The sequence below is a fragment of the Salvelinus sp. IW2-2015 genome, linkage group LG32 (genome assembly GCF_002910315.2).
Source record: "Salvelinus sp. IW2-2015 linkage group LG32, ASM291031v2, whole genome shotgun sequence".
Classification (NCBI taxonomy): domain Eukaryota; kingdom Metazoa; phylum Chordata; class Actinopteri; order Salmoniformes; family Salmonidae; genus Salvelinus; species Salvelinus sp. IW2-2015.
The window spans coordinates 31,660,744-31,683,683 of record NC_036871.1 but is presented as its reverse complement, the minus strand read 5'-3'; the positions used below and the strand labels follow the sequence as shown (position 1 = coordinate 31,683,683).

At 46.1% G+C, this 22,940-nt stretch overlaps 2 protein-coding genes across 3 annotated transcripts; one reads left to right on the top strand and one right to left on the bottom strand.

Moving 5' to 3' along the window:
- Window positions 1–64: 64 nt before the first annotated feature.
- Window positions 65–9,720, bottom strand: ltb4r2b (leukotriene B4 receptor 2b). 2 transcript variants are annotated; one of them, XM_023977203.2, is made up of 5 exons: window positions 9,492–9,720; window positions 1,426–2,048; window positions 918–1,118; window positions 754–797; window positions 65–625 (listed from the first exon to the last, which is right to left on the bottom strand). In XM_023977203.2, the coding sequence occupies exons 2-5, from the start codon at window positions 2,029–2,031 to the stop codon at window positions 370–372; spliced, it is 1,107 nt and encodes a 368-aa protein (XP_023832971.1). In that variant the 5' UTR covers window positions 2,032–2,048; window positions 9,492–9,720; the 3' UTR covers window positions 65–369. The 2 variants fall into 2 exon arrangements, with proteins under 2 accessions (XP_023832971.1, XP_023832972.1); XM_023977204.2 differs by having other exon boundaries at window positions 1,459–2,048.
- A 4,145-nt stretch (window positions 9,721–13,865) lies between these two features.
- On the top strand, window positions 13,866–22,300 carry nfatc4 (nuclear factor of activated T cells 4). The gene is made up of 13 exons (XM_023977130.2): window positions 13,866–14,544; window positions 16,050–16,213; window positions 17,232–17,741; window positions 17,833–18,008; window positions 18,128–18,290; window positions 18,402–18,502; window positions 18,610–18,711; window positions 18,894–19,081; window positions 19,418–19,558; window positions 19,744–19,799; window positions 19,887–20,013; window positions 20,187–20,876; window positions 21,035–22,300. The coding sequence occupies exons 1-13, from the start codon at window positions 14,364–14,366 to the stop codon at window positions 21,103–21,105; spliced, it is 2,670 nt and encodes an 889-aa protein (XP_023832898.1). The 5' UTR covers window positions 13,866–14,363; the 3' UTR covers window positions 21,106–22,300.
- The last annotated feature ends 640 nt before the right edge of the window (window positions 22,301–22,940 follow it).

Sequence of the window (22,940 nt, the reverse complement as noted above, 5' to 3'; positions counted from 1 at the left end):
ATTTGTTTGGTTAGGTAATTATAACCTGAAGTTGAGTTTACATATTCAAAACTCAAATTATTAATTATTTTCCACAATTCTTTTAATCACAATATTCCCCAGTATTATAAGTGGTATTTACAACATGCGATTCAACAAACATTCAAGCAGTACAAGCAGTGTATTAAAAGTATTTTGTTTTTTGGGCGCACATTTACAAAAATTAGTGGCAGTGAATTTGGGTCTAGTGAGAAACTTGTCTAACATGAGGTCCACTGAATATTGTAGGGATTCTTTCAGATGGGCCCATATGGACAGGTAAAGGTTTCGAAGCAGTCTGTGTGCAGCAGTGCATCGTCATGATGAGTGGATAGCATGTGCAATGCAACTCTACACAAGTATCTGTTTTTCGTTCTTCACAGCATTGCCACCAGTGCTGCTGAAAGACAACGCATCTTTTAGTCCAATTCCCTTCTTTATTCCAGTGTCCAGAGATGTCCCCTCAAAGAGCCGAGCCATGAAGGCAATGCCGTCCTCTCTGATGTAGGATTTTCCAGCGAAGGTGTAGAGAATAGGGTTAGCACAGCTGCTGATGAAGGCCAGAGCGGAGGTCACAGCACGACTGTGCTGCCATACCATATCGAGTCTGCAGAGAGAGGGATAGAGTTCATGTTGCCGTTCCAGTCCTTTTCTTACTGTATGGGTGTTGGTGCTTATGTTACATTTTACTTTAGTTAAATGGAGGGGAAAGATGTTGGGTTGGTTGGCACATACCTCTTTTTCGTTGGTGAGCTGTCTTCAAACTGTTCAGCCACCACCTAGGAGAGAAAAAAAAACGTACAATCATTCCTTCACTGTAAAATAGTATAACTTTCTATGCTACACTCCACACTCTGAGTGAAATTGCAAGATAAACAATATCATATGATCACACACACCTGTATTATGTTAATGAGGTGATATGGCAACCAGAAGATGCCAAACATCACAACGATGGCCAGGATGAGTTTCTCACTGCGGACCTTACGACGGAACTTGGTCTGTCTGAGGCGTCTCAGGATGCAGACGTAGCTGCTCACTATAACCCCGTACGGAACCAGGAATCCCACTACTGTCTCAAAGGTGTACTGGTACACCACCTGAACATGAGAAATTATGTAATGATAAACTGCACACATGTAATGACATGGTGCAATACCAGGCTTATTTAAACATGAATGGGTCTGTCATACCAAGATCTCAAGCTAAAATGTAAGATTAGTTAGGATTTATGATGTCAGGAAGAAAGGGAGGCTCCTGTGATTTTAGTAGTCATATAATGACTGTACCTGTATCAACATGTAAACCTCTTCCTAATCCTGAATAACTATATACTTAAACCAGAAAAAATATATAATGTATCTAACTTCATTATTAACTTAATATTCACTTATCTCTTGAACTTACATATCGAGACCGGGAGTGATTTGAGGCACACACCTGGCGGGTGTTGTTCTGTTCATCATGATCATACCTCACCTGCCTGAACACCAGAGCAGGGATAGAAATTGAGAACACTAGGGCCCAGAGCACAGCTATTGCCCGCACCACCATCTTCTTGCTGGCCAGGGCCGCCACTCGATGGGGCCACACCACTGCAACTAGCCTGTGCAGGCTCATCAGCGTGATGAGGAAGATGGAGGCATACATGTTAGTGTTGCACAGGTAAAACAGCCCCTTGCACATGAGGTCGCCAAAGTCCCAGTTCTGCCTGGCCAGATAAATTATGAAGAAGATGGTGAGGCACATGAGAAAGCCGTCGGCGCACGCGAGGTTGAGGATGAGGAGGGTGGTAACGGAGCGTCGGCGGGCACGTGCCAGGATGCTCCAAATGATGAAAAGGTTTCCGGGGACGCCGAGGAGGAAGACCAGGCCCAATATGAGGGCTCCTATGGCTGTGGTGGCGTCGTTACTCACGATGCTGGAATCCTCAACAGTGTCTTTGGTGAAGAGGATAGAGGTGGAAGTGGACTTGTTGAGATAATGGAGGAGGGAACTGCCATTCTTAGCCATAGTGAGGGTTATCGGCTCTGAGGGAGAGAGGGAGAAAGACAGAGTTATCCATGGACTCTGATGGCTACTGTGTTTTATCAACCTTCAATTTGAAAAGTTGAAAAGTAGCACTGAGCTTGGGTCATTGACCAAGAGTATGACCTACATAAAACACAGATATCAGTAAACATTTTAATTATTGAAGCTAAGCTAAGAACTTATGATTGATGTAAATGTTGAGGGCTCAAGGTGCTGTCTATCATCTTCAATCTCTGTGTGATTAAAGAAGTTAAGGAAGGAGCTGGACGAGTCAGAAAAAAGGAGGAAATCAATGTCATTGGCCATGTGTACGGTTATTAGCTCTGAGGTAAAGGACAAAACAAGAGCACCGTTTATACCTGTTGCTAACATGTGCCCTTTGTCTTGATCTTTTCTACATTCTGATTGTGCCCAGGCTACATTTTTAGACAGGTGTAGACAATTAAAAGACACATTGTGATCTGATTCCGCTTCGCTCCACAGGTAGTATCACATTTCATTTTATTACAGTACAACGGTTTGATTTGTTTGATCGTAGCTAGCTACATAGCCGTCTTTGTATCAAAGATAATCGTGTAGTCTAGAGCGATTTTCTAGGTTAGCTAGCCAGCTATTTTCGCCCTTTTAACGTAACATAACGTAATCAACACTGCTAGCTAGCCAGCTAGCCACCGAATAGCAGAACTGTAGAAACTATTACACTCAACGGAACGACTTGATTAGTGTAGTGTTAGCTAGCTACATAGTTGTCCTTGCTGTCTTTGTATCTAAGAATAACTGTGGAGTCTAGAGTAATTTCGGTTAGTTAGCCAGCTTTCAAACAAAGTCAACAACGCAGCCACTGCTAGCTAGCCTATTTCAGCACCTGTATCATTTTAATCATCTTAGTCAATAAGATTTTTTTGCAACGTAGGCTTAACTTTCTGAACATTCGAGAAGTGTAGTCCACTTGTCATTCCAATATCCTTTGCATTAGCGTAGCCTCTTCTGTACCCTGTCAACAATGTGCTTGTCTATCCCTGTTCTCTCCTCTCTGCAAACAACCAACACGCTTCACACCGCGTGGCCGCGGCCACCCCAACCTGGTGTTCCAGCGCGCACGACCCACGTGGAGTTCCAGGTCGCCGGTAGCCTCTGGAACTGCCGATCTGCGGCCAACAAGGCAGAGTTCATTCTAAGCCTATGCTTCCCTCCAGTCCCTCGACTTCTTGGCACTGACGGAAACATGGATCACCACGATAACACTGCTACTCCTACTGCTCTCTCTTCGTCCGCCCACGTGTTCTCGCACACCCCGAGAGCTTCTGGTCAGCGGGGTGGTGGCACCGGGATCCTCATCTCTCCCAAGTGGTCATATCTCTCTTTCTCCTTACCCATCTGTCTATCGCCTCCTTTGAACTCCATGCTGTCACAGTTACCAGGCCTTTCAAGCTTAACATCCTTATCTATTATCGCCCCCAGGTTCCCTTGGGAGAGTCATCAATGAGCTTGATGCCTTGATAAGCTCCTTTCCTGAGGACGGCTCACCTCTCACAGTTCTGGGCGACTTTAACCTCCCCACGTCTACCTTTGACTCATTCCTCTCTGCCTCCTTCTTTCCACTCCTCTCTTCTTTTGACCTCACCCTCTCACCTTCCCCCTACTCACAAGGCAGGCAATACGCTTGACCATCTTTACTAGATGCTGTCTTCCACTAACTCATTGCAACTCCCCTCCAAGTCTCCGACCACTACCTTGTATCCTTTTCCCTCTCGCTCTCATCCAACACTTCCCACACTGCCCCTACTCGGATGGTATCGCGCCGTCCCAACCTTCGCTCTCTCTCCCCGCTACTCTCTCCTCTTCCATCCTATCATCTCTTCCCTCTGCTCAAACCTTCTCCAACCTATCTCCTGACTCTGCCTCCTCAACCCTCCTCTCCTCCCTTTCTGCATCCTTTGACTCTCTATGTCCACTATCCTCCAGGCCGGCTCGGTCCTCCCCTCCCGCTCCGTGCTCGACGGACTCATTGCGAGCTCACAGAACAGGGCTCCGGGCAGCCGAGCGGAAAATGGAGGAAACTCGCCTCCCTGCGGACCTGGCATCCTTTCACTCCCTCCTCTCTACATTTTCCTCCTCTGTCTCTGCTCTAAAGCCACTTTCTCTACACTCTAAATTCCAAGCATCTGCCTTAACCCTAGGAAGCTCTTTGCCACCTTCTCCTCCTCCTGAATCCCCTCCCCCCCCCCCCCCCCCCCCCCCCCCCCCCCCCCCTCCTCCTCTCTTGCAGATAACTTTCGTCAACATTTTGAAAAGAAGGTCGACGACATCCAGTCCTCGTTTTGCTAAATCAAACGACACCGCTGGTTCTGCTCACACTGCGCCTACCCTGTGCTCTGACTCTTCTCCCCTCTCTCTCCAGATGAAATCTCGCGTCTTGTGACGGCCGGCCGCCCAACAACCCCTGCCGCTCGACCCTGATCCCCTCCTCTCTTCTCCAGACCATTTCCGGAGACCTTCTCCCTTTACCTCACCTCGCTCATCAACTCATCCCTGACCGCTGGCTACGTCCCTTCCGTCTTCAAGAGAGCGAGAGTGGCACCCCTTCTGAAGAAACCTACACTCGATCCCTCTGATGTCAACAACTACAGACCAGTATCCCTTCTTTCTTTCTCCAAAACTCTTGAACGTGCCGTCCTTGGCCAGCTCTCCTGCTATCTCTCTCAGAATGACCTCTTGATCCAAATCAGTCAGGTTTCAAGACTAGTCATTCAACTGAGACTGCTCTTCTCTGTATCACGGAGGCGCTCCGCACTGCTAAAGCTAACTCTCTCTCCTCTGCTCTCATCTTCTAGACCTATCGGCTGCCTTCGATACTGTGAATCATCAGATCCTCCTCTCCACCCTCTCCGAGTTGGGCATCTCCGGCGCGGCCCACCTGTGGATTGCGTCCTACCTGACAGGTCGCTCCTACCAGGTGGCGTGGCGAGAATCTGTCTCCTCACCACGCGTTCTCACCACTGGTGTCCCCAGGCTCTGTTCTGGGCCCTCTCCGTTCGCTATACACCAAGTCACTTGGCTCTGTCATAACCTCACATGGTCTCTCCTATCATTGCTATGCAGACGACACACAATTAATCTTCTCCTTCCCCCTTCTGATGACCAGGTGGCGACTCGTCATCTCTGCATGTCTGGCAGACATATCAGTGTGGATGACGGATCACCACCTCAGCTGAACCTCGGCAAGACGGAGCTGCTCTTCCTCCCGGGAGGACTGCCCGTTCCATGATCTCGCCATCACGGTTGACAACTCCATTGTGTCCCCCCCTCCAGAGCGCTAAGAACCTTGGCGTATCCTGGACAACACCCTGTCGTCTCAACTAACATCAAGGCGGTGGCCCGTTCCTGTAGGTCATGCTCTACAACATCCGCAGAGTACGACCCTGCCTCACACAGGAAGCGGCGCAGGTCCTAATCCAGGCACTTGTCATCTCCCGTCTGGATTACTGCAACTCGCTGTTGGCTGGGCTCCCTGCCTGTGCCATTAAACCCCTACAACTCATCCAGAACGCCGCAGCCCGTCTGGTGTTCAACCTTCCCAAGTTCTCTCACGTCACCCCGCTCCTCCGCTCTCTCCACTGGCTTCCAGTTGAAGCTCGCATCCGCTACAAGACCATGGTGCTTGCCTACGGAGCTGTGAGGGGAACGGCACCTCAGTACCTTCAGGCTCTGATCAGGCCCTACACCCAAACAAGGGCACTGCGTTCATCCACCTCTGGCCTGCTCGCCTCCCTACCGCTGAGGAAGTACAAGTTCCCGCGCAGCCAGTCAAAACTGTTCGCGCTCTGGCCCCCCAATGGTGGAAAACTCCCTCACGACGCCAGGACAGCGGAGTCAATCACCACCTTCCGGAGACACCTGAAACCCCACCTCTTTAAGGAATACCTAGGATAGGATAAGTAATCCTTCTGACCCCCCCCCCGTCCCTTTAAAAGATTTAGATGCACTATTGTAAAGTGGCTGTTCCACTGGATGTCATAAGGTGAATGCACCAATTTTGTAAGTCGCTCTGGATAAGAGCGTCTGCTAAATGACTTAAATGTAAATGTAAATGTGATCAGGCACGCATTGTGTCTGGATATCAATCGAGTGTAAACAGACCTGGATGGTGAAACCATTTAAATCATCATTATAATCACCACTCTGAAATCATTGACACGGGTAGCACCAATGATTTATGGTATCATTGTCTTAAATAAACTCTGATTATTTTAAAAGAATATCTGTCAAATCATTTCCATACAGGGAGGCACCAACTTAGTGCTGACACAGTGGAAGGATAAGAGACACATTTTAATAGAACGTGTAGACGCGACAAACCTTGATCAGATAGGGATCGGATCATATTGATCAGATCTCACAAAACTCACGTTAGCGCAAGGTGTAAATGAGGGTAGAGAGAAAGAGACATATGTTTGGGAAGTACACTATATATACAAAACTATGTGGACACCCCTTCAAATTACTGAATTTCAGACACACCCATTGCTGACAGGTGTATAAAATTGAGCACACAGCCATAAAATCGTCATAGACAAACATTGGCAGTAGAATGGCCTTACTGAAGAGCTCAGTGACTTTCAATGTGACACCGTCATAGGATGCCACCTTTCCAACAAGTCAGTTTGTTAAATTTCTGCCCTGCTAGAGCTGCCCCGGTCAACTGTAAGTGCTGTTATTGTGAATTGCAAACATTTAGGAGCAACAATGGCTCAGCCACGAAGTGGTGGGCCACACAAGCTCACAGAACAGGACCACCGAGTGCTGAAGTGTGTAACGCGTAAAAATCGTCTTTCCTCGGTTGCAACACTTACTACCGAGTTCCAAACTGCCTCTGGAAGCAACGTCAGCACAAGAACTGTTCGTCGGGAGCTTCATGAAATGGATTTCCACGGCCGAGCAGCCGCACACAAGCCTAAGATCACCATGTGCAACAGGAAAGGGCCTCCCGAGTGGCACAGTGGTCTAAGGCACTGCATCGCAGTGCTGAGGTGCCACTACAGCCTTGGGTTCTATCCCAGGCTGTGTCACAGCCGGCCGTGACCGGGAGCCGCAAGGGCACAATTGGTCCACTGTTGTCCAGGTTACGGGAGGGGTTGGCCGGCGGGATTTCCTTGGCTCATTGTGCTCTAATGAGTCCTTGTGGCGGGCCGGGTGCCTGCAAGCTGACTCGGTTGTCAGTTGGACTGTGTTTTCTCTGACACATTGGTGCAGCTGGCAACCATTTAGGGAACAGTTGCCAGCTTTACTGTTTCAACATCAAATTTTATTTGTCACATACACATGGTTAGCAGATGTTAATGCGAGTGTAGCGAAATGCTTGTGCTTCTAGTTCCGACAATGCAGTAATAACCAACGAGTAATCTAACCTAACAATTTCACAACAACTACCTTATACACACAAGTGTAAAGGGATGAATGAGTGATGGTACAGAAAAGCATAGGCAAGATGCAGTAGATGGTATAGAGTACAGTATATACATATGAGATGAGTAATGTAGGGTATGTAAACATTATATTAAGTGGCATTGTTTAAAGTGGCTAGTGATACATTTTTTACAAACATTTTTCCATTATTGAAATGACAATGTCCCCATGCACAAAGCAAGGGGCATACAGAAATGGTTTGTCGAGATCGGTGTGGAATAACTTGACTGGCCAGCACAGATCCCTGACCTTAACCCTATCAAACACCTTTGGGATGAATTGGAACGCAGACTCCGAGCCAAGCCTAATCGCTCAACATCAGTGTCCGACCTCACTAATGCTCTTGTGGCTGAATTGAAGCATGTCCCCGCAGCAATGTTCCAACATCCAGAAGAGTGGAGGCTGTTATAGCAGCAAAGGGGGAACCAACTCCATATGAATGCACATGATTTTGCAATTAGTTGTTCGATGAGCAGGTGTCCACATACTTTTGGTCATGCATGTAGCGTATCACTGAACTGTCACCAACTCAAAATTAGGTGGATTGTTTTGCATATGGTTTACACTAGTTTCGCGAGTCCATCCTTCCAAATCTCACCTCATTGACCTGAGTGAAGCATGGGCATCCAAGGCCATGTTTACACTGATAGAAATAGCTTTGGGATATAATTATATTTGAGGTTGGGGCTACATGTCGCTCAACCCTCACTCACTGTTGTATCTTTGCGGTAGACAATGTGTTTGCAGCACACATAAAACATTTTGCCACTGACGCAGGCAGGCACATATTCACATTAGCCCTCCTGGCCAACAGTATACTGTCACAACACAGAGATGGCATGCTAAAACATGCCAAATATTAACGCTGCGCCTTTAAAAGACTCCACTTCGATAGTCATAGACTTCTCTTGATTTCCTCCCTCCTGCTCTCTCTCTGTATCTCTCTCTGTACTCCACATTGCCACAATAATTTCCTCTTATCATCACAGGCATTATGGTTGTCTTCCTCCGTACTGTAATTTTTATTTCTATCCGTCTGTAAAGCTATGAAGAGGAAGGACACCAAATAATGGTTCACAGAAGTGGAAATTTTGTCAATCAGGCTATGAACAGGGCAACAATTTTCCACTTGTGCAGTTATTTTGACAAATAAAAAAGCTGAACAGCAGTGGAAAGTGCATTGTATTATACACTGAGTGTAGAAAACATCTGGAACACCTAATATTTTGTCTTGCTCATTCACCCTCTAAATGGCAAACATACACAATCCTTGTCTCAATTGTCTCAAGAATTAAAAATCCTTCTTTGGACTGTCTCCTCCCCTTCATCTACACTGATTTAAGTGGATTTAACAAGTGACATCAATAAGGGATCATAGCTTTCATCTGGATTCACCTGGTCTGTCCATGTCATGGAAAGAGCAGGTGTACATAATGTCAATGTAATTGTATTTATACTGGTTGAATTCCTAGAAAGAATACATCCCTTATTTGGCAGTGTGAAAACATAAGATAAACCCTACTTTACAGACTGACATTACAGCAGGTTTTGTTTATTTCAACTGACCTTAGATCAGTTTATAGATGTGTCAACATAAGAATCAAGGCAGAGTTACGTCAACAGCAAGGAACACACAGAACCACCAGAGAAAGGATTCACTCATCAACACATGGAGACGAGAGGGGAACAAGATAGAGGGAAGAAAATGGAATTGGAAAATATATGAGGAAAATAGTTAAGAAATTCAGAGTTTTGGAAAGGAATGGAAAGAACATTGGAAATGAATTAAGAATGATTGAGATTAGGAATGATTATGAGATTAGGAAAGATTATGAGATTGGGAGGGAGAGAGAGAGAAAGGAAGAGAGAAAGAGAGAGCTAAAGAGAAAGAGAGAACGAAAGAGAAAGAGAGAGAGACAGAAAATGAGAATAGAGTATGTCCCAGGGAAAAGTTCAGGATATTTGCATCCACTCACCTTACTACACAATCAAGACTTCAGAGGATGACGAAGAGGGTGACGAAGAGCAATGGATCTGAGTAGGGTGTGTAACCATATGGTGGGAATAGTTTTGTGTTTATCTATACTCTCTGTTTCTCTTTTCTGACAGCTTGTATCCAACTCCCTCTCTCATTCAATTTTTTTCTTTACAACTGCTTGTTTCACCTGTCTTTCCCTGCTACTGTGTCTAATAAATGTGCTGCCCCACAAGCTGTAACATGCTCTGAGGGGCGAGAGAGGTGTGGCCTTCCTTTAGTCTCCAACCTCTCACTCTCTTTCACACACACACCCTCCACAGCGGTGTTTATACCTGGTGCTAACCTTCCCCCTTTTGTTCTGATCTTGCCAATATTCTGATTGTACCCACATTATTAGACAGGTGTAGAAGATTAAAAGACACATTGTGATCTGATTGTGATCTTCCTGACCACCTTTAGAGGTAGTCAGGCACGCATTGTGTCTGCCAACTGGGCACAGACATCAGTTCAATGTCTAGATTTGATTTACATTTGGTTGAGTTGTCAACTAACGTGAATTCAACGTGAAGACAACAAAAAATGTCACCATGTCATTGGGTTTAGGTTAAAAATACGAAATGCCCTTAAGTTGATTACTTTTGCAAATCCAATCAGTTCTCCACGTTGATTCAACATCCTCACTCATGACATACCCCCTTCGAAGGCACTTATATTTTTTGTCTTGCCCATTCACCCTCTAAATGGCACACAATGTCTCAATTGTCTCAAGGATTAAAAATCCTTTAGCCTGTCTCCTCCCTTTCATCTACACTGATTGAAGTGGATTTAAGAGACATCAGTATGGGATCATAGCTTTCACCAGGATTCAACTGGTCAGTCTGTGTAAGGAAAAGAGCATGTGTTCTTAATGTTTTGTATACTCAGTATACAAAATATATATATATATATATATATATATATAGTGGCGTACAGCAGGTCAGCCACCAGGGGGAGACTCGTCGAGGCCTGGTGACAGACGGAGTATACATCACGAGGCGATGGCTTCAGGCTTTTTTCGACAGGCTTTCCGGTCAGGACTTATTGGGGCTGATTGGGAGTTGGTGAGTAATCAAGGGATGACTGCTCACCAGCTGTACAAGTCCCATAAAGCTGCCAGAAGGGCAGCACACAGGGGGGAGAGTGGGGGAAGAAAGGACTCCCGTATAGTTGGGGATGGTTGCAGAGGTAACAGGAGTGAGTTCAGTTTTTGATCCCCACAGGATACAGCAAGACCCGGAGCCAAGAAGACGGTATCCCGGAGAGGGTCTCTTGGGGGAGACCTTTTCTTTTGAACGATTATTTTAATAAACGCCTTTGAAACTGAGCTAATCCTACTCTGTCCGTGTCTGATCTGTGTAAACGTTTTGACCCAACCCCCTGGTCTGCCACTATATATATATATATATATATATATATATATTACACTACGTTCAAACGTTTGGAGTGACTTAGAAATGTCCTTGTTGAAAGAAAAACTATTTTTTCCCCCTTAAAATAACATCAATTGATCAGAATACAGTGTAGATGTTGTAAATGACTATTGTAGTTGGAAACGGCAGATTTTTAATGGAATATTCTACATCGGCGTACAGAGGCCCATTATCAGCAACCATCACTCCTGTGTTCCAATGGCACGTTGTGTTAGCTCATCCAAGTTTATCATTATAAAAGGCTAATTGATCATTGAAACCCATTTTGCAATTATGTTAGCACAACTGAAAATGTTGTCTGATTAAAGAAGCAATAAAACTGGCCTTTAGACTAGTTGTGTATCTGGAGCATCAGCATTTGTTGTGTTTGATTACAGGCTCAAAAATGGCCAGAAACAAAGAACCTTCTTCTGAAACTCAGTCTATTCTTGTTCTGAGAAATTAAGGCTATTCCATGCGAGAAATTGCCAAGAACTGAAGATCTCGTACCACGCTATGTACTACTCCTTCACAGACACGAGCAAACTGGCTCTAACCAGAATAGAAAGAGGAGTGGAAGGCCTCGGTGCACAACTGAGTAAGAGGACAAGTACATTAGAGTGTCTAGTTTGAGAACACGATTCCTAACAAGTCTGCAACTGGCAGTTTCATTTAATAATACCCGCAAAACACCAGTCTCAACGTCAACGAAGAGGCGACTCTGGATGCTGGCATTCTAGGAGAGTGTGCAAAGAAAAGTCATATCTCAGACTGGCAATAAAAGAAAAGATTAAGATGGACAAAGAATACAGACACTGGACAGAGGAACTCTGCCTAGAAGGCCAGCATCCCGGAGTCGCCTCTTCACTGTTGCCATTGAGACTGGTGTTGGAGTGATGAGACTGGAGTGATGGTTGCTGATAATGGGCCTCTGTACCTATGTGGATATTCCATTCAAAATCTGCTGTTTCCAGCTACAATAGTCATTTACAACATTACAATGTCTACACTGTATTTCTGATCAATTTGATGTTATTTTAATTGACAAAAAATGTGCTTCTCATTCAAAAACAAGGAACTTTCTAAGTGACCCAAACTTTTGAACGGTGTATATGTTATATATTATATATATTCCGGCATTGTGTATAAAAAAACATTTTATAAAAAAAAGGGATTATGTGTGTATTGTTTTGCTAGATTTTCTGCAAATCTGTGTACAAGACCGATAAACTTTGATTTGCACACACTCGCTCACTGCACTCACGCGGAATGTTGATTATTTCCTGGGTTTGGGGCACGAGGTAAAACAGGACGCAGAGAGGGCAAGGTGAGAAGTGAGTGAAATTGATACTCCCTTGTCCAGGCGTATAAAAGCATTGTCCTTAGCATCACACACATGGGATATCTTTATTCAGTTCCCGTCTAACACATACACCCAGCACGAAACATCCATCCAGTTCTTATCTTCCTCCTGGTTTTAGTTCAGTCCTTTCATCTCTGTCGTTATCACCTGTATGCCTATTTCCTCTGTAAGTTGAAATATTAAAATATTATCATAAATGCTTCCCACTGGTGTTTGGAGATACTACATATGATGAGAGTTATTTTGTCTGAAATGTTCACTGCGTTCAAAATGTTCCTTCAGATAATGTAGTAATATGTTGGAACTGAGGCATTTACACCATCATCTCCTACACTGTGAAAGACTGTTCCACTTTCTACCACATGGTGGCAAGATATCCACATTGTTATATCTCCTTCTCTGTCAATGAATTTGACATTACCGTTGACATCCACAGCAACTGAAACCAGCTGAGGATTTGACCCACATTAGCATCCGTTTCATTTGTAACACTCATATGCCTCCAAATACCTACTGATATATAAACTCCCAAAACTATTTTTTATCTCTTGCCTTATGAAGGCGAGATAATTCTACAATCCTTTAGAAAAAATCCAATCCCCCACAATATAAACTATATTTTACCCTAATAATGAGACGGTCTTTAGTCAATCTTGATGGCGCATAAAGATTTACAAATATAATCATGAAAGTATGAAACATAGAAAGTGAGAGAAAAAAGCATCCAGCTCCAGTATAACATGATGATTGTGAGAACTGGAGGAGGGGGTGAGAGAGAGGGGGGGGGGGGCTAGGGAAAGAGAGGATTGAGGGAGGAGAGAGCATGTTTTTTAGGTTTTTCGTCTCCCGCTCTCAGACAGAGTACAGACTACAGAGGATAATGAGAAACAGATCTTGCAAGGGAGGGAGAGAGAGGGAGGGAGAGAGGGAGGGGGGGTGAGCCTGGGAGAGCAAGGAGAGGAACATGGAGGAGGGAAAAGAAAAATACTTAATGGGTAATGGGAGTAGGAAAGGAGGATGACAAGACAGAGGGGGGAAATCATGTAAACACCACAGGAAACAGCCTGGCCTCCTTATGCTCTCTGAATGACAGCGAAGCATCATGGTCCTTCTTATGACAGAGAGCACAAGGACATACAGTGAGGCCACAGCAAGGAGGATCAGCCCACCAGCCAAACATCTGGCTCAAGAGGGTCACTTCATTACTTTTATTACACCCGAGTTGATACCTTTAAAAAGTTTGGTGATTGAGGGAGGGAGCGAAAACAGAAAACTTCTAGAAATACAAGGATGTACTGTCAAACTGTCCGAGGAAATGTAGGCAATAATCTATAGGCTATAGCCTACTTAACATATTAGTTATGTTAAGAACTGGGTAAAAGTTGTTTTTAAACTTAAACTTAGCACAGTATGTGAAAAGAAACATCCCGGCTCATGGACATAGGCAGGGGGAAAATGGGAGAGGGGAGGGTGAGAGGGTCTCATTGACTGACAAACGAAATGTCCAATTGAGATCGAGTAACGGTCCAAACTGGGCTGGGCAACCCACCCAAAGGCAATTAAGGGTAAAGGACGACAAAATATTTGATACACTTTTTTTTCTGGTCAGATAGAAGAAAGGATGGCGACAGAGCATTAGAATTAAAGACTGATAGATAGCCTGTGATGGAATAGATAGATACCGGTCCTATGGCTAACYGACTTCAAAGAACTCAACGATATACTTATTTAAATCTGTCTTCTCCAAAACTTCGAATGAAATAGATTTATAGCGGTGGTAGTGGTCTTCTGATCCGTCCAAAGTAACTTATAAACGGAAGACATTGTACAAAGTTACAGAAGGAGCATAGCGACCACAATCCGGATGACAAGAACAATTTGGGCAAATGTGACTCCTACCCTTGCATATAACCTCCTACATACATTTGGGGAAATCGTCGATGTTTTCCCAAAAAGGACCAAGGAAATTATCATTATCAGATAACACAGCAGATCGCTATCTGTTCAACTGGGAGTTCTCTTCATCAGTTCCGCAGACTTTTGTTCGCTTGCTGTGGGGATGGGGGCTGCGCCGGGTTCTGGTTGGGAGGAGGGGGAGTTCGAGTTCAAGTTGGTTTTTGAGGAGGACCCGACGCGCCAACTCCGGGGCCCATCCCCGCTGTGCAACGCGGACCAGGAGCACACAATCGTGGGGGAGACTGCAGAGAGCGCCCTGTCGCTCCTAGAGTCGAGCAATACTGGTTAGAACCCTTTCTTGAATAGTGTGTGTGAATGTTTGTGAATGTGGGAGAGATTGACCGAGAGAGAGATTGACAGATAAGGAAAGGAAGATTGGAGGCCGTTCAATGGTTCCCAACGTAGACAACTCATCCTCAACGTAGAGACATTCCTCTGTGTCGTGTATGTAATGTGAATGATTTAGTTGACTTGTTCTAAGTACGTTTATCATTTATTTGTACAATTATTAGGCCTAATGTTCTCTCTCTCTCTACCGGGTATAGATGTGTCTGATCAGGGCTCTCCAACCCTGTTCTTTGAGAGCTACCCTCCTGTAGGTTTTCACTCCAACCCCAGTTGTAACTAACCTGATTTGGTTGCTCAACCAGCTAATTATTAGAATCAGGCACGCTAGATTGGGGTTGGATTGAAAAACTACAGGACAGTAGTTCTCCATGAACAGGGTTGGAGAGCCCAGGTCTGGATGTACTGTATGTGCACACGTGCTTATCTGTGTCTGGGGGATGTGTGTTCATGTGCATGGAGTTCGTGTGTTCTGTAGCCTATTATGTGTGCTGTGTATGTGCATGCTTGTTGTGTGTTGTGTGTGTGTGTGTGTGTGCTGTGTGTGTGTGTGTTTGATGTGTGTGTGTGTGTGCCGTGTAAGAGCAGAAACTCAATGTGCGTTTTAATCAGCTGTGCGTGTGAGTGGAGTTAACAGCTGCCATCTGGATGGAACCGCAATCTCTGTTTACTGAGCATGCACCACATACACACCTCCCTCCGTTCTCCCTCCATTCTCCCTCTCGTCTCCCTCCGTTCTCCCTCTCCTCTCCCTCCGTTCTCCCTCTCCTCTCCCTCCATTCTCCCTCTACTCTCCCTCCGTTCTCCCTCTCCTTTCCTTTCCCTCTACTCTCCATCTGCTCTCCATCTACTATCCCTCTACTCTCCCTCCATTCTCCCTCTCCTCTCCCTCCGTTCTCCCTCTCCTCTCCTTCCGTTCTCTCTCTCCTCTCCCCCTCTCTCCTTTCCCCTTTCAGCTTTTGATACACACCCCTCTCACCCACTAAAGCATTTATTTCCTGCCCACACTGGCATACAACACTTATACCACACCCCAACCTAGGGATGTTACCACGGTGTATACTGTACCTTATAACTGATGCACTAGGCTGACCAATGATCCATAGTGGACAGTGATGGACACAGTGCTCTACAGTGAATCTAACTGTCCCGTACTGTCTATTGCACCACAGCAGGGAAATGTTTGATGTAAAAACACAAATAAGGAACATTTACTTACCTATTTGATAATCAACCTTAAGTCCCTCTACATTATTTCTGAAGCAATAGAGTTAGGGTATGTTTTTTATAGTTGTAGTGGACATAACTGGTTACTCTGAAACTTTAATGTATTCTAGATCTGTACCATCTCTTTACAGTGAACTCAGTAGGCTAAAACTTACCATGTCAACCTGTAACTGGGAGACTACTAACAACCCTCTCCAACGTTTTTGTTTGGTCACAGACAGCCACCTGGATTCCACTCACGTAGGCCAGCCAATCGGCATCCCTACTCCAGGGTATTCTTCAGCCAGTCAAAGGGCTGGGATGCATTCCCCGCCCCCCAGACGTACCTTGGTGAGGGAGTTCAGTGGGACCTATGAGAGCCTTCCAGCGAGATCTGTACAGGTGAGCGGATCGGAGATGTCCAGTTACTCTCCTGGTCAGTGAGAGTGGGACAGTGACACATAAATGTATGTCATAAATGATGCTAAAAGCCATACAGTTCCCTACAGTATGGTTGCCTGACGACTCCAACAATTCTTCCGCTGCTCTATGTTCGCAACATACTTGAGTCTGAGACTGTCATCATTGAAGTCATTTGTGTTGAAAATGAAGGGTGTTGTACAAAAGAAAGTCATCAGCGATTGGATCATCAGTAACCAATCAGAGTATAAAAGCCAATTTTGAATGTTTATTTATTTTAATGATATTTTAATGATTTCGTGATATCCAATTACGATCTTGTCTTATCGCTGCATCTCCAAAACGGGCTCGGGAGAGACGAAGGTTGAGTCATGCGTCCTCTGAAACATGACCTGCCAATCTGCGCTTCTTAACACCTGCCCGCTCAACCCGGGAGCCAGCTCCACCAATGTGTCGGAGGAAACACCGTTCACCGGACGAATGAATTCAGCCTGCAGGCGCCCGGCCCGCCACAAGGAGTCGCTAGAGCGCGATGAGCCAAGTAAAGCCCCCCCGGCCAAATCCTCCCCTAACCTGGACGACGCTGGGCCAATTGTGCGCCGCCCTATGGGACTCCCGGTCACGGCCGTTGTGACACAGCCTGGGATCGAACTCGGGTCTGTGGTGACGCATCAAGCACTGCGATGCAGTGCCATTGACCGCTGCGCCCCTGACACATTTTCTAAATGCCGCTTTACCCATGTGTGTTCTGGCTCTGGCCCAACCCATCGGTTTATGGGACCAATCAGAACGGTTAGAATGTGTTTGCATACTAGAAATTCTTGGGGAGGTACTCAGATCCTGACTCATTGCGGAGAAGAAACTAACGGCCGTGGGGGTGGCGTAGCGTTTGACCGGAGCAAGGAGTTTGGGTAGCCAGGCAAACACTATGGTCCCTGCATTTCTCTATTGTTAATGTTCTAACTTATCTGTCTCTCTCTCTCTCCCATCTCTCTCCCAGGTGTCAGAGTCCCGTGTGTTGGAGTGCCCCAGCATCCAGATCACCACTATCTCCCCAGAGGATGACACTGCCCCAGCAGGAAGTAACTTCTGGGACACAGGGGGTGGATGGGACAGGGAGCGCCTCTACCTTCCCCTAATGGACCCATTCTGCTACCGCGAAGGCAGCACCGGCGCTGGGTCCCTGAGCCCAAGCCCTGCCTCCAGCCCCTCCTCTCGCGGCTGGCTCAGTCCTGCGTCCAGCTGTGATTCACTCCTGGTGGAGGAYGAGGAGCTCAATGAGGTCACCTCCCATTTCTGCCTGTCACCCTCCTRCCGGCCCACCTCACCGGGGGGTAAGAAGCGCAGGAACTCCCCTCTGGCCTCCCCCAGCACGTCCCGCAGGAGCAGCTACTCTGAGGACCACTCCTGTACCCTGGAGGGAGAAGACTCCACCTCTCAGTCACAGGCTCACAACAGCAGCTTTGAGCTGAGCATTCCACAGAAAACTAGGAAGACGTCACTGGAGCAGGTAAGGTGGCTGGCTGGTGGTTCTTAGAACTTAGGTTCCATAGAGGTTTGTCTTGATGCTCATCCAGAAATCCCTGGTTTGTGTCCTTAAGGTCTCCCCCAGGGATGTGGAGCAGGAGCAGGGTCCAGCCCATAGCTCCCACTGCCCACTGCCAGAGCCACTGCAGCAAAGGAGAGAGATTGCATCCATGGGCATGGACTACCTGTCTGTGCCCCCTGCTCTGGGCTGGGGGAGGACCAGAGCCAGCGCCCACAGCCCTCTGTTCAGGTTACACACTATGTTTATACAGTATCCCTCAATACTGTGTTGACTTGCCATTATTATTGTTTGGATGGCCAGGATAGCCTGCTCTGCCCACACATCTGACAGGTCCATTGTTCTTACAGATCCAATGCTCTGCCGCCACTTGATTGGCCACTGCCAACTCAGTTTGACCAATATGAGTTGCGTATCGAGGTGCAGCCCCGCCCACACCACCGAGCCCACTACGAGACAGAAGGAAGCAGAGGAGCCGTCAAGGCATCACCAGGGGGACATCCGGTTGTTACGGTATAATAAATTGATTAAATTGAAGAAAGTTTGATTTGTTTATGGCTTCAATCCCAGACTAACATATACAGTATATATCTAAACAATGGCTCTCTTTTCTGTCTCTCCCAGCTGACTGGGTACACAGAGAGACAGCCCCTCTCTTTGCAGGTGTTTGTGGGAACAGCTGATGACAGGTCCATCCGGCCTCATCCTTTCTATCAGATACACAGGTAGGTTACCATGCAACAATACACCAATCAATCTATGACAGTATGTGCTACATCAGTGTTTTGATGTGTTTTTGTTTTATTGTTAATATGCTTCTTTTGCTCCTCAGGGTAACAGGTAAGATGGTGGGTACTGCCAGTCAGGAGAGTGTACAGGCTGGCACCAAAATACTGGACATCCCCCTCAACCCAGAGACCAACATGACTGCCCTGTGAGTATCTAACAGAGAGATAAAGCTCATAGATATCAACGGCGTTGTATGGGGTAACCGAGTAGGCAGAAAGAATAGCTTTCCTGTATGTGTGTATGTACTATGATGCACTTTTACGTGGTATTTTGCACTGTGTGAGTGTCTGTCTGTGTGCTGAGTATAACAGCCTATCTCTGTTTCAGCATTGACTGCGCTGGCATTCTGAAGCTGAGGAACTCGGACATCGAGCTGAGGAAAGGAGAGACAGATGTAGGGAGGAAAAACACYCGTGTGCGCCTAGTGTTCCGTACCCACCTCCCCTTTGGCCCTCCCGTGGCCCCGCCTGGACGGATGCTGGCCCTGCAGGTTACCTCCGTGCCTATTGAGTGCTGTGAGTATGGCAGGTAGCCTAGCGGTTAGAGCGTTGGGCCAGTAACTGAAGGGTTGCTGGTTTGAATACCTGAGTCAACAAGGTGAAAAATCAGTCGATGTCCCTTTGAGCAAGGCACCTAATCCTAAATTGCTCTAGGGGTCCCGTACTACTATGGCTGACCCTGTAAAACAACACATTGTGACAATGCAAAACTTATTTTTTTCTCCCTGTCCAGTCTCTTACTTTGAGCTTGTATTTTGATAAGGTTTCTGAATATCCTAGTGAATCATCTGTATTCTGTCCTCTCACTCTGTGTCTCGCTGTGTTTGTCTGTGTCTCTCTGTGTCTCCTCAGCCCAGCGCTCTGCTCAGGAGCTGCCAGTGGTGGAGTCAGTCAGTGTCACATCGTGCTCTGTGGAAGGAGGGGAGGAGCTACTGTTGGGTGGATCTAACTTTCTGCCCATGTCCAGAGTGCTTTTTATGGAAAGAGGGACAGGTAAGGGGTTCGGGATAGGGGAAGTTATAAGTTAGGGAAAATAGGATTTTTAATAGAAATTAATCTTAGGTCCCCACAAAGATAGGATAACATAACATTTGTGTGTGCGTGCATGTTTATGTTCTTCTTTTCTTCATTGTGCACCATCCATGAAATTAGGTATAATTAACATCCGTATTTACCAGATGGAAAGCTACAGTGGGAAGAYGAGGCACATGTTGACCGTGACAACAGTAGTGAGGTAAATAGTATGTTTCTGGGTGTATTTGTGTTTGAGTGCACATGTATTAAAACTGTAATGTACATTGTTCATATTGTCATCCCACAGTGCTTGCTGTGTGTGCAAATTCCAGCCTATGGTGACCTGTCTGTGAACCGCCCAGTATCTGTGTGCCTTTATGTCTCCAACGGGAAGAGGAAAAGAAGCAGCACTCACTGTTTCAAGTACCTGCCGGGTGAGTCTCCCTTCACTTCATCCATCAGTCTCTCAGCTGAGACTGGAACTATCTTTGTTGTTTTTGGTTCATTTTGAACAATTTATCCTGATGGTATTTATCTACGAGGTTAGGGGCTTATTACCACTTATTTTCTCTCCCTCTCTCACTCTCACGCTCTCTCTCGCCCTCAGTCATGTTTAAAGAGGACGACCCTCTGCTGTCGCGTCCCTCTGTCTTGCCCCTGGAGGGGGTGACACTCTGCTCCATGGGGGGGCCCAGCAGGGTGGACAGGGGTCTGCACCTGAGGAATGATCCCACGCCCAAGGAGAGAGGGCTGGCTTTGCACCTGCCCCCCTACCCTTCAGCCTACTCTCCCCCCTACCAAGGTCATGGCTACCAGGAGGAGTACTGCCACAAGCCTGAAGCTGTGGGTGACAGCAGAGGTTCTCTGTCAGAAAGACGCCCCAGCTTTGAGAACTTGGAGCTGGGCTTCACTGAGCTACTGCCTCCCTTTTACCCCAGAGTCCCCCAGCCTCCCTCCCCCTCCCCTTGGCTGGACTCCCCATACCTGTCCTCCTCCCCCTCTCCCTCCCACTCCTCCTCTCTGAGTCCCTTCCCTGCAGGCAGCCCCATCTCCTCCTCCTCTCTTCCCCCCATGACTACCTCACCCTACTACCCCTACCCTCAGGAGGTCTGCCCCTCGCCTCCTTCCAACCCCAGCCCGTATCAGGACTTCAGGACACCGTACTCCCACAACGAGGTATGGGACCACCAGGGCAGGGGACCTCGGGAAAGGGAAGCTCAGGCTGGGTCTAAAATGCAGACGACCCCCCTGGAATTTGCCAGCTCATCATCTATTCACCACATTACATTAGAGGAAGGTGAGAAGTTTGCATGTACAGTACGAAGTTCTAATTGGTATTGATCTCCATTGTTACAAGAATAACAATACATATAATATAACATGTTTGATTGATTGATATACAGCATAAATTAATGTATAAACTTCTGACTGGCTGCTGTGTCTTTTTGACTACAGTGAATGAGTTCATAGGAGAAGACATCAGATCGTTCCAGTCGGGCTCACAGATGGACAGCCAACCAGGATGACAAGCTCAGTACTGTTCTGTCTTGTTCAGTTGTTATAGTATGAAGTGCATTATTGCTACCATATCACACCTTTTCCTATGCACTTGGTTTATGATGTATTGCTCAAATATGACAATACTGAATGAGGATTAAATGGCAAGGGCACAGTTGTAAGTATGATTACAGATGCATTTTACAGTTTATATAAGGGAGACTAATGTTTTTAACCAGTTTTCAATATAAATTATACAAGTAAATSTGTGTTATTGGTCTGTTTGTGGATATAGTTTTGTGTGTGCTTGAATAGCCGATCTCTCTCCTCCTGAGAGTAACATCTATTATCACTGAAGATAAATAAGTTTCATGAGGCCCATGTACGCATACAGCCTAAAGCTAGGCTAGAGTGGCTGAGTGAATGCAGTCTGGACTCTATGGAGGAGGGTCATTGTCTCAGAGATGCTGTAGAAGGACAGATCTCCTGCCCTGTGATCCAGGTACACTCTTATCCTAGAGGACTCGGGGATAGTTTAGTCTCTATGTTGTTATGTAGGAAACTACASGCTTATTTGATGCAGAGTAAATTCCAGGACTTCTCATTATGAGGCCAAACTGGGCTTCTGGACCAAAGCCCGTCCTCCTGATGTCCTTGTATAAGACTGGTATGTAGGGCCTCTTCAGCCTCTCTACACAGCACCTGGATACTGTGAAACCTCTCTGTGTGGTTGAGGCACYGTTTGGGCTCCTTCATTGTCACTTCCTGGTCTCTTTCAGTCAGGTGGAGATTGTAGAATGCTGTGTTTGGATCCAATGTGAGCTGACAGAAATCTATGGAGAGAGGAGAGGGAGGAAACAGAACAGAGGTACTTACGACGTGATTAGTGTAGAATAGACCTTACATTTTGTGTAATAACTGTCACGCCCTGACCTTAGAGAGKCTTTTTATTTCTCTATTTGGTTAGGTCAGGGCGTGATTTGGGTGGGCATTCTAGTTTGTCTTTCTTTGTTGGCCGGGTATAGTTCCCAATCAGAGGCAGCTGTCTATCGTTGTCTCTGATTGGGAATCATACTTAGGCAGCCTTTTTCCCACTTGTGTCTGTGGGTAATTATTTATGTTCTGTGAGTGTTTGTGTGCYCCACGGTTGCGTCACGTTRGGTTTCTGTTTACCTGTTTTTTTGTGAAGGTTTCACTCCGATTAAAGATGTGGAATTACATGCACGCTGCGCCTTGGCTCATTTATGACAGGGAWTTTGAAGACAGCGATCGTGACAATAACATACATTTATACTTTAATTTTAGCTGGTTTCTTTAGCAACAGTGTCTCCTGGTGACAGTGAAGAAAGACATGGATGCACAATTGAATGAAATAGATAATTGATTTTAGATACATTTGTGAAGTATTTCTCTGAGAGGACAGATACTCACATTGTAAGAATTCCTCTTGTCTGGGGCTCTGGGTTGTACACAATCTCCATTGTACTGACTGCAGATGGGGAAAGTTTTCAATTAATAACAACAAATGGTTCAATCTGATTGGGTGGACCTGGCAGGGCCTGGCTCCCCAGTGGGTGGGCCTTTGTCAACCCAGGCCCACCCATGCCCACACCCCTGATCAACAAAGGGCTATCAACAATTATGCACCAATCCATTTTAGAAAAACGATTGAAGAGCAATAACATTTTTCCCCCAGTTTTATGAAATATGTTATGTACCACTGCCAAGTTCTATTTATGTAGTGGTGTGGAATATCAGACATATCAGTGTCACACCTGCTCTTAAAATCTGAAGCCAATTCTCTTTCAGGATGTCTCTCTGTCTCTCTGTTAGTTCAGACCAAAAGGTCTGACCCACAGGGACA